The sequence below is a fragment of the Rana temporaria genome, chromosome 7, assembly GCF_905171775.1.
Source record: "Rana temporaria chromosome 7, aRanTem1.1, whole genome shotgun sequence".
Taxonomy (NCBI): Eukaryota; Metazoa; Chordata; class Amphibia; order Anura; family Ranidae; genus Rana; species Rana temporaria.
Genome location: NC_053495.1, coordinates 30,533,903 through 30,546,340, shown reverse-complemented (window position 1 = coordinate 30,546,340; position 12,438 = coordinate 30,533,903). Strand labels below are relative to the sequence as shown.

General features: G+C 43.9%; 1 protein-coding gene across 1 annotated transcript in view; it reads left to right on the top strand.

Annotated features, from left to right (window-relative positions):
- Positions 1-6,969, top strand: part of LOC120945194 (cadherin-related family member 3-like) — an 84,755-nt gene extending 77,786 nt beyond the window's left edge. Inside the window, exons 18-19 of the mRNA XM_040359169.1 lie at positions 2,623-2,671; positions 5,211-6,969. Of these exons, the coding sequence (XP_040215103.1) occupies positions 2,623-2,671; positions 5,211-5,368 (207 nt within the window). The 3' untranslated portion in view covers positions 5,369-6,969. The remainder of the gene's footprint in view (positions 1-2,622; positions 2,672-5,210) is intronic.
- The last annotated feature ends 5,469 nt before the right edge of the window (positions 6,970-12,438 follow it).

Sequence of the window (12,438 nt, the reverse complement as noted above, 5' to 3'; positions counted from 1 at the left end):
TTACGTCCATCCCGAATCACGAATGACTTACGCAAAAAAAAAAAAATTCAAAATAAACGCGGGAACGACGGCCATACTTAACATGGCAGGTCTAACTATACGCGACGAAATACCAGCTTTAACTATACGCTGTAAAAAAATGTGCCGACCGCTCGTACGTTTGTGGATCGATGGAAATAGCTAATTTGCATACCCGACGCGGAAAACGTGAACGCCACCCAGCGGACGCCAAAGTATTGCATCTTAGATCCGAAAGGCGCATGAGGACGTATACCTGTCGGATCTAACCCAGATGCCGTTGTATCTTGGTTTGAGGATTCAAACCAAAGATACAACGCGGGTAATTTGAAAGTACGCCGGCGTATCAGTAGATACGCCAGCGTACTAGCTCTGTGGATCTGCCCCATTGTTTTGTATCATCCGTATTGGGTTCTGAACTATAAAAGTTCCACTTTCAGTAGTATTGTCTTTATTTTTGGGCTCCGGAAAGGAATGTGAAGTGTTAAAAGCAGGTGTGGTATATCAAATATGGTCAAATTAGGAACAGGTCTATTTAAGATCAATTTTGAGGCCTAATACTGTTTTTCCTGTTTGTAATTGTGGGAGCATATAAAGTTAAAGTGATACTAAACACACAGGGCCGGATTCAGATACATTGCAGTATCTGTCGGCGCCGCCGTAAGATAGGGCGCAAGTTCCGTATGCAGAAAGAACTTGCGCCCTTAGTCACGGCGGCGTAACGTATGTGTGGTGGCGTAAAACCGCCTAATTCAAATGGGGATGATGTGGGCGTGTTTTATGTAAATTCACTGTGACCCCACGTTTTTCGCGAACGGCGCATGCGCCGTTCGTGAAAAAATCCCAGTGCGCATGCTCGAAATTACGCAAACGACGTAAAATTTTCAAAACACGACGTGGGAACGACGTCCATACTTAACATTAGCCATGCCTCATATAGCAGGGGTAACTTTACACCGGAAAAAGCCTAACGTAAACGACGTAAAAAAATGCGCCGGCCGGACGTACGTCTCTGAATCGGCGTATCTACCTAATTAGCATATTCATTGCGTAACTATACGGAAGCACCACCTAGCGGCCAGCGTAAATATGCAGCCTAAGATACGACGGTGTAAGACACTTACGCCGGTCGGATCTTAGGGGAATCTATGCGTAACTGATTCTCTGAATCAGTCGCATAGTTACGACCACGCACACTCAGAGATACGGCGGCGTATCCGGAGATACGCCGTCGTATCTCCTTTCTGAATCCGGCCCACACTGTTTAATATACATTGTCTCTTCTATTTCTGTATTTGGATGATGGCACTGTAATTATTTTAATAAAAAAAAGAAATACCCTTATACTAATCGATATACAGCTGTCACATGACCCAGCTCTTTTGCAGCCTGTCTGCAGGGAATCATAAGCAGGAGGCACTTCTAGTCCTCTGTTGCTGGTCACATGTTCAAAATAAACACAACATCCTTTGTAATGCAGAGTAAAAATAAATAGTTAATGTCAATATATATTTGAAATCAAATTTTAATAAATTTTTGGCAAAAACATGGTGTGAGCAGATTACTGACAGTCACAGGCTCCTCCAGCCTGTGTCTTAGAATAAGAGGGAAGTGAAGCCTCCATCAATCTACATAAAATATGCCACCCCTATTGTAATTAGCTGGTTAGTGGGCATGGAGGAAAAGAAGGGAGTGGGCTGTCTTTTACCACTGAGTATATGCTCACATGTGTGACTCTATCATAGGTGTGTGCAGCCTATTGCATTAGGTTGTGCACTCCAAAGCTCAAACACATATGCGTGTGTGTGTATGTGTATATATACTGACAGTGTCAGTAGAGCAGTGGACGGTGTCAGTAGAGCAGTGGACGGTGTCAGTAGAGCAGTGGACGGTGTCAGTAGAGCAGTGGACGGTGTCAGTAGAGCAGTGGACGGTGTCAGTAGAGCAGTGGACAGTGTCAGTAGAGCAGTGGATGGTGTCAGTAGAGCAGTGGACAGTGTCAGTAGAGCAGTGGACAATGTCAGTAGAGCAATGGACAGTGTCAGTAGAGCAGTGGACGGTGTCAGTAGAGCAGTGGATGGTGTCAGTAGAGCAGTGGACGGTGTCAGTAGAGCAGTGGACGGTGTCAGTAGAGCAGTGGACAGTGTCAGTAGAGCAGTGGACGGTGTCAGTAGAGCAGTGGACGGTGTCAGTAGAGCAGTGGACGGTGTCAGTAGAGCAGTGGACGGTGTCAGTAGAGCAGTGGACGGTGTCAGTAGAGCAGTGGATGGTGTCATAAGGGCAGAGATTGGTGTCAGTAGAGCAGTGTCATTATTTTTCTTATTATTTGTATTTTTTTTTATAAATTTTTTATTATTACAATTTTTTTAGGAGAACAACGAAAAAAGGAGATGCATTTTTTTATTTGGTGAAACATTAGGGGTCTAAACAGGGGGGAATATGTGTCACATGGGTTGATTAAGGTGTGCCCAGACACATATTCCTATGCAGGTGGAGATTTCTGATAACTTCACTGTCTGGGGGGGCTTCTGTCTCTCTCTTAGTGTGGTGAAAAGAAGGAAACAACTACAAGCATATCTTATTTTTTTTATTTATTTGTTAAAGGAAACTACAACCTATGAACCCATTTTCCATGGAGAAGCCGTTGATCCAGGTAAATATGAAATTCTCTTAGAAGTTAACATTAAAGCAGTTATCCATAAGAGAATTCAACTCTCACGTAGGGGAGCCGATGAATGATCTACCAGCAGTTTTTTTAAGTCGAAAGCCTACACTTTTTTTTAAGACATTTAAGCCCTGTACACACGATCGGTTTGTCCGCTAAAAATCAACCGATGGACGGTTTTCATCGGACAAACCGATCGTGTGTGGGCCCCATCGGTTTTATTTCCATCCATGTAAAAAAATAGAACAATAAAAAAATCTGATCGTCTGTATGGAACTCCATCGGTCAAAAATCCAGGCATGCTCAGAATCAAGTCGACGCATGCTCGGAAGCATTGAACTTCATTTTTTTCGGCTCGTCGTAGTGTTTTGTACGTCACCGCGTTTGGACACGATCAGATTTTTGACTGATGGTGTGTAGGCAAGACTGATGAAAGTCAGCTTCATCGGATAGCCGACGAAAAAATCCATCAGATTAGATTCCATCAGATATCCGATCGTGTGTACAGGGCTAAGGAGACATTTTAAGGACTAGATCTTCTCAGAGGTTGGATTGCCTTGTGTGTCCTTGTGGCCCAGACTTTCTGACACTTTTCATTCTCGTGACTCTCTTTGTGCCAGGGTGTGACAGGACCTAACTGAAAAGTGTGGGAAAATCTACTCAACAGGGACAGACAGCTATAAAAGGATAGCTCCAAAGCTAAACATATTGACTGAAGCTATGCTTTAAAGTTGTGTGCTTTGCCCAATGCCCACACAGACATTTTTAAATGCTTTTTAGGGTCTGATTTCTTACTATGGGGCAACATGGGACTTTGTATTTCAGAGAGCTCTGAAATCTAGAAGCTTTCTCATCATCTTAGAAAGGCAACCATCAGTTTTGTCCTAAAGAAATATGTTTCATTTATGTGACATAAAACACACCTTAATCACTGGCACAAATCAGGCGCTAGTTAGTCAATATGGCAGTTTTGGTATTTGTTATGCCAGTTTGTAGAGCTAAAAAAAAGTAAACCTGTAAGTTCCTTAAGAAATCCAAACAGAAGGTCCCTCCAATAGAAGAGAGATGTAAACTCATCTCTTGGGTAACCAGTGTTTTCTTCCTTTTCTCTGTTCCAGAATTCAAATCTCTGTTCGTCTCTTCAGTATTCAACACTTTTGAGTAGTGTCATGTGCCTGTAAGGCCCCTTTCACATTGGCGGACCGTTCGTCCGTTTATTACAAGTCCGTTTACGGCGGAACGGATCCGTCCGGCGGAACAGATTGGATGAAGACGGACAGACGGTCCATCTTCATCCGATTCCCCATAGGGGAGAGCGGAGGAAAGACAGGGCGGTCTCTGCACAGTGTGCGGGGACCGCCCTCTCTGCCGACAGCTCAGCAGGGATTACGGATGATTCCCGCTGAGCCGACGGACACACACGGAGCGGACACAAAAACGGTCGGCTCCGTGTGAAAGAGGCTTTAGTCACTATAGGACTTCGCAGTGACAGATCCCTGCAATAGAAGAGATATACTCATCTCCTGGGTGGCCAGTGTCTCCCACATTAACCCTGTTCCAGTATTGCATCCTCCATCAGTCTCTTTGATTTTCCCAGTAGTGTGACGTGCCTGTATTCTTTCCCCCCTGAGGCCCTGTACACACGATCAGTCCAAACTGATGAAAACGGACTGAAGTTCAGTTTCATCAGTCCAAACCTATTGTGTGTGTATGGCCCATCAGACTTTTGTCCTTCAGACCAAAGTTTGAAAACTTGCTTTAAAATCGGACTGATGAACTGATGACCGATAGGTCAAAACCGATGGTTAGTACGCAAAAGCATCGGTTCATAACCCGTGCATGCTCAGAATCAAGTCGACGCATGCTTGGAAGCATTGAACTTCGTTTTTTTTTTAGCACGTCGTTGTGTTTTACGTTACCGCGTTGGACTTGATCAGATTTTAAACTGATGGTGTGTAGGCACATCAGACCATCAGTCCAACAGACCATCAGACTTCAGCCTTCAGTCCGTTTTCATCAGTTTGGACTGATCGTGTGTACAAGGCCTAAGTCACTACAGGACTCAGTATTAACGGATCCCTGCAATAGAACATATATACATATATATATATATACATCTCTTGGGTGGCCAGTGTCTCCCACCTTACCTCTATCTTCCATCAGTCTCTTTGGTTTCTCCAGTAGTGTGATGTGCCTGTTTTCCCTTCTTCCTAAGTCACTGCTGTGATATCGGGATTTGAAGGATGTCTCCAGAGCACACAATGGTGGACACAAGCACCTAACACTCTCAGAAGTTTAAAAAAATGAAAAGACTGATGGAATCTGCAGTGCTGGAATGAGAAGGTAGGAAGGTAGGAGACACTGGAAACCAGAAATGTCAGTATAATACTGTACCTCCTCTAATGCAAGGATTTGTCATTTGGATTTATTTAAACAGCAGGCAAGGTCTCCTTAAAAATTTTTTTTAATGCTTAATGTATTGATCCATTTCTGAAAGCATCAATAATGAACTGTTCTCTTATATTAGTCACAGGAAACACTTATGAATTTAACAACAAGTCTGGAGCAAGGCGCTGGAAGTCCGAGCAATCCAAAGACAGCAATATGACACTTACAGACATCTCCACCGTTACAGAAGCCCTGCCTTCTTATCCGCCCACCGTTCCTGCTGTTAATGTCACCTAAGAAGGGACTTCAAATTTTAGTAGAGGATATTCTTGAATGATTTTTTTTTTTTTTTTTAAGTTTAAGAAAAGCTACTTTTTGATTAGATTGCAGTCATCATTTTGTGTTCAGGCAACAAATAAGAAATCTATCCAGTGGAAAAACCAAAATGAACCTTTGGCTGAGTCGAGTCCAGGAAAAAGCTAAATATAATTGTTATTGCTTTCTAGAAAATATTGCCACTTTTCTGATGCTTAAAAGTCTAATTCATTTGCCCTAATTTCTAATTTCCCTGTTGCTAGATAAAACAAATTGTTTACCCACATGGCACCAAATCATGTACAGTACCTGTACCTCATTTGACTTCAAGTGGTTGTACCCCAATACCGCTTTTTTTAAGAGCTGATGTTCGGCTCTCTTGTATAAACAACCAATGCGGAAGCCACTCGGCTGTAATTACAAGCAGCAGGAGGGGACATCCCCCCTTCCCGCCACTCGCCCCGGGCTCTCCCGTCCCACTGGGAGACCCGAGCAACCAGCCAGCATGTCCACCGGCTGGCCGGAGACCCGACTTTGATCGGGTCTGGGATATTGTAACCTGGAAGTAACGTCATGACATCACGTCCTGTTTACTCTGGAACCAATGGCTCCAGTTTTCAAAAATCTACATTTTTCACAAACGCCAATCTTGCCTTTTTGAATGTTTTCAAGTGCAAAGGAGGGGTGAGGGGTCTTATAGACCCCAGATCAGATCCCTCCATAAAGAGTATCTGTCATGTGCCTATTGGTGTCACAGGGATGTTTACATTTCTTGTGACAGCAATAAAAGTGATCAAAAATGCAAAACTGTGTTTTTGTTTTATGATAAAGAAGTGGGAATTATAGGGGTTATTTCTGATGATGGCATGATATTTTTTTTATAGGTTAACCCATATAATTTTCATAGAACAGCAGTCATCTTGTTCAACTTTTTTTTTGGAGTGCATTCTTCACAATGCCCCTTGTTTTTCAGCATACAGTATATATGAGAAAATGCGTGTTACAAAAACCATGTTCTTTAAGAAAACGCAATTTTTTCCCCTTGGCCACCACTCAGCCATACCACTGTGGCACACTTAGCTCACAGTAAACTGTCTCTACCATGAAAGGGCCAGTTGGTTGTTTTTGCCTTCCAGGCTAAAACTTTTCTTTCCTCCCCTGGCCTCTTGCCAGTAGTTCTGTGCTGTGCTACAAAGTACAAAATAAAAAAAGACTACATTACTTACCTTCAATCTGGAGCTGTCCCCTAAAGTGCATCCTTTTGCCATAAATTGTCCTTAGTCTTCTGGGTTTAATGACACCCATCTTCATTCAACCTGAAGGACTGGGGACATAATATGAAATAATGGGCATCAGGCCCTGCCCTATCAAGATTAAGTCACCCCAGTTGTCCTTCATTCATTGCTTATTGAAGGAGAAAGTGGTGCTGATGTCAGCACATCAGTGTTGCACTTTGCATTCACTGAGGACCACCCTAAACTGGAGCAAAGACAAAGAGAAAGAAGACCCAAGGCCAGATACAAGTCCAAAGGAGAACGAAGATTTGCAGTCCACGGACCTAGACTGTGGAACGCTTTACCAACCAGCATCCGCACGGAAGTGGATCACCAGGCCTTCAGGAAAAAACTCAAAACTCATCTATTCTGAAGGCAAAATATAGCAGGAAATCGATACTAAGCGCCCTGAGGCAATTCAGTTGGCATGTGTTGCGCTATACAAGTTTCTCATTCACTCACTCAGACCCAGCCCATCATGTGACTTACCTGAAGACATATGAAAAAGTAAAAGTATACAAAGTATAAAAAAATACAGTAATGGGCCCAGGGGGCTGTGCTATTATTGATTGGCCCCTGCTGTGCTATTGTGTTCTGACAGGGGGACGGCCCCCTGCCTGAACATTACGGCCAATGCTCTCAGCAATTGGCTGAAAGCACTGATCGGGAGCCGATCAGCAGTCATTTTTTGGTCATGCCCCATTGACAGAAGCCAGCCGGCTGCAGTACACCCGGGCCAAATGTCAGCCGGTTTCTATTGAACTGGTCAATGCCGCCCGACAAGCTTTAGTCTTGGATAGAATGGGGATTGTAAGAGCTCCTATTGGATTTTTCTTCCGATCTGTGTCCCTGTCACAGAGTTTCCCTTTGTTGTCATCAGGACAGGAAGTGAGAAAAAATCTCTCTAACGGAGCTCTGCATCACAGTAAAAAAGCAACAGGAGTTCTAATACTTTTGGCTTTATCTAGAACTAAAAAAAAAGTTTTTAACTCAATATACACTTTTAAACCCCTAAAGGGAGCCCTTAGCATGCAATCTGGTTTCTGCTTTGAAAATGACTGTTTCCATGCTGAAACTCTGATGGATGTTGCTGGAAATCTCTGACTCAGGATTAGCTGTTTCCAGAGCTCAACAAATAGATCTACTGTAGCTACAGGAGTCCCCAAGAGAGATAAGAATATAGCTGAAATATTAGTTTTAGATGAACTGAGCCTTTAATTTTATCTTTTCATTTCTTCTTTTTTTTAATATGATGATCGGTTTGATGCCTGTAATAGATCATCACATACGCTCTCTGCTAGGGATGAGAACGCACTGTTGTAAATAATTCACAAATCTCTGATAGAGCCCAATAATATATTCATCTTCTAAGCAATACTTTCCCTTTGATATATAACCACGATCCATCTTTATGAATGAGGTCTGTCCAAGGAGACTATAGAGGTGGAGAAGTATATTACCCTCAAGTTATTCATTAACTGTGTCAATTCCGCTAATTAACGGCTAAAAAAACCAGTTCTAATTATTTTTTTTACCTTAATATTTAAAGGTATTATTTTTAACGCTCTATATTTAAACTGTATAAGTGATGTGAATTTTTTGTAACCGCACTGTTTTAGATATTTATTCATAACTTACAATTGACCTAATTTGATTTTTAATTTGAATAAAATAATAATATTAATTTTTCGCATTTGTGTGCATTAGATTGGTCAGAATAAATATAGACACACTGGCCCAGATTCACAGACATCGGCGCCTATTTAGGCGGGCGTAGCCATCTCATATGCGCTACGCCGACGTAAAGCAGAGAGCCAAGCACCGAATTTACAATGCAAATGCTCCCAACGTTGCGCCGGCGTAATGTAAATTAGTCGGCGTAAGCCCGCCTTATTCAAAGTAGGTGGAAGGTGGGCGTGATCCATTTAAATGAACATGACCCCATGCAAATGATGGGCCGAACGAACGACGCATGCGCCGTCCCGTGGACTCATCCCAGTGCGCATGCCCAGAATCACGTCGAAAATACTCCATAAGATACGTCGAATCACTGCCTACGACGTGACGTAACCTACGCCCAGCCCTATTCACGTACTACTACGTAAACAACGTAAAATACGACGGCTGTTCCCTGGTCCATACCTTAACATGACTTACCCCTGCTTTATGAGGCATAACTTTACGCCGGACGTACGACTTACGTAAACCGCGTATGTGAATGCGCCGGGCGCAAGTACGTTCGTGAATCGGCGTATCTCCCTCATTTGCATATTCGATTCGTAAATCAATGGAAGCGCCCCTTGCGGCCAGCGTAAATATGCGCCCACGATACGACGGCGTAGGAAACTTACGTCGGTCGTAAGAAGCCTATTTTCAGGCGTATCTAGTTCTGTGGGCACGGCGCACAGATACGACGGCGCACATTTATAATTACGCTGTGTATCTCGAGATACGTCGGCGTAAGTGCTATGTGAATCCGGACCACTGAGAATATATACACTCTGCATAAAAGGCAAAAATCTTAAGTAGCCTTAGGAATGGTCAAAATTATTACCCATAAGTTACTCATTAAAAATGTAAATTCCACTAATCGCTGGTTAAAAACAACACTGCTTTAATTACTTTTTCCCTACTTTAATATTTAAAGAACGTATTGTAAAAGCTCTGGAGCCAAAAAGCATAAATGATGTGACTTTTGGTAATTGCACTGATTTTAAATATTTAATGATCAATTACAACAGACTTTGATTTTTAATTTGAATAAAATAATATTAATTTGGCTTGTTTGTATGCATTGGATTGGTCAGAGTAACCATAGATGCACTGAGAATATATACACTTTTTAAGGCCTGCATAAAGGGCAAACATATATTAATGAGTTTCAGCAATGAACAACATTTTTGCAGCTCAGTTCAAGTCCAAATTTTTTTTTTTTTTAGCTAGCATGAGGAGAGATTCAAATTTTTGTCGGTTTTTTATGACTGTATGTGACTCCACTGGGAAGACGGCCTCTCACATTTTATTTACATGACGCTGAGAAATGAGGGCAATGGAGATCACTGGGGGCCGGATTCAGATACCTGAGCGTATCTGTCCGGCCGGCGTAACGTATCTTAGATACGTTACCCTGCTGTAACTTTGGGCGCAAGTTCTGTATTCAGAAAGAACTTGCACCCTTATTTACGGCGGCGTAACGTATGTGTTGCGGCGTAAGGCCGCGTAATTCAAATGGGAATGTTGGGGGGCGTGTTTTATCTAAATTTGGCTTGACCCCGCATATTTTATGTTTTTTTTTGAAGGGCGCATGTGCCGTTCGTGAAAACATCCCAGTGCGCATGCTCGAAAATCCGACGCAAAACGTCATTGCTTTCGACGAGAACGTAAATTACGTCCAGCCGTATTCGCGAACGGCTTACGCAAACAACGTAAAAAATTCAAAACTCGGCGCGGGAACGACGGCCATACTTAACATAGAATACGCCGCACATACCCCTCGTATAGCAGGGGTAACTTTATGCCGGAAAAAGCCGAACGCAAACGACGTAAAAAAAAAGCGCCAGGCGGTCGTTCGTTTCTGAATTGACGTAAATAGTAATTTGCATAATCCTCGCGTAAACAAACGGAAGCGCCACTTAGCAGCCAGCGTAAATATGTAGCCTAAAATCCAACGGTGTAAGACACTTACACCTGTCGGATCTTAGGGATATCTATGCGTAATTGATTCTATGAATCAGTCGCATAGATACGACCGAGCGCACTCAGAGATACGACGGCGTATCAGGAGATACACCGTCGTATCTCTTTCTGAATTTGTAGATCCACGTACCTCCGCTGCGCCCGGCGCAGATGTGAGATACGCTACGCCGCTGTAACTTACCTGGCTTTGGTTTAAATCCTCAATGAATTTGCGCCGTAAGTTACGGCGGCGTAGTGTATCTCTTGCGGCGGATTTCGAATTGGGCGGGTAGGGGGCGTGTTTCATTTAAATGAAGCGCGTCCCTGCGCCGAACGAAGTGAGCATGCACCGTCCCTAAAATTTCCCGCCGTGCATTGCGCTAAATGTCGCAAGGACGTCATTGTTTTTAACGTGAACGTAAATGGCGTCCAGCCCCATTCACGGACGACTTGCGCAAACGACGTAAAACTTTAAAAATTAGACGCGGAACGACGGCCATACTTAACATTGAGTACGCCACCAGATAGCAGCTTTAACTATACGCCGGAAAAAGCCGAACGGAAACGATGTAAAAAAATGCGACGGCCGCTCGTACGTTCGTGGATCGTCGGAAATAGCTAATTTGCATACTCAACGCGGATTACGACGTGAGCGCCACCTAGCGGACGCCGAAAAATTGCATCTAAGATCCGGCGGCATACGAAGACGTACGCCTGTCGGATCTAACACAGATGCCGTTGTATCTTGTTTTTGGGGATACCAAAACAAAGATACGACGCGCAAAACTTGAAATTATGCGGCGTATCAAGAGATACGCCACGTAATTTCTTTGAGGATCTGCCCCTTTCTATATTCTAAAAAAATGGCCTTTGTTGCTCTCTTTTTGTTCTATTGGAGAGATTTCTCATCAAGGGAAAACCACCCAATGGAGACACAGAGGGTGATTCAACTTGGAAGGCTGAGAACATCATGTGAGTGAAGGGTGTCATGAACCCATCTCCAGGGGGAGCATCAACATGGTGCCCTACACCAGATGTCTCCAAACTATGGCCCTCCAGTTGTTTAGGAACTACAATTCCCATCATGCCCAGTAATGTCTGTTAATTTCAGAGTTGTACAATGCCTCATGGGACATGTAGTTCCGCAACAGCTGGAGGATCGTAGTTTGGAGATCCCTGCCCTACACTATCATGCAGAGTGGAGTGCTGACAACATCATTATGTCTGCACTGCTAGATGCATCATTGAGGAGCTCATCACATGACTGGCCTTAAGACATCTGGTAAGTATAGGGGAAAAAAAGCGGTTGGCAACTGCGTATACTGCGTTAGCAAGAGAGGCCTTTAAAGTGGATGTAAACCCGATTCAAGAAATTTGAGCTGGGCGCATATATCTGCAGTATTTTTTTATCTCTCTTCAATGAGCTAAGTCCCATAGCTCTCTCCTGAACTGTTCCTCTGTTATCACCCTGATAACTCCTGACAAATTCTCAGACATTTTAGGCAAAAGCAGCCTGAATCTTCTGTCCAGGGAGGTTGCTAAAATAGATTAGCGGAGAGCAGGTCCTATTACAAAACACCTCTGAGGCCCCGTACAGACGAGAGGATCTATCCGCTGGGATTGATCCGCGGATCAGTTCCAGCGGATAGATCTGGTCGTGTGTTGGCCCGAGCGGACAATTTTCGGCGGATAAAAATCCAGCCGACGGATTCCCAGCGGATAAAATTTTTGTAGCATGCTACAAAATCTATCCGCTGGGATCCAGTCCAGCGGACTGATCCGGTCGTCTGTACAGACTCACCGGATGAGTCCGTCTGCTCCCATCCCTCGCATGCGTCGTAATGATTCGACGCATGCGTGGAAGTGTTTACCTTCCAGCGTCGCGTCATCGTCGCGGCGACGGCGCGACACGTGGCCGCGGATGTTTTCCCCGTGGATTTTGATCCGATGGTGTGTACAAGCCATCGGATCAAAATCCGGAGGAGGAATGTCCACTGGAAACGGTCCGGCGGACCATTTCCAGCGGATAACCCCTCGTCTGTACGAGGCCTGAGAGTCTCTGCCTATGAGGGGGGGGTGTGCCTTTCCTCCAATCAGCAATGC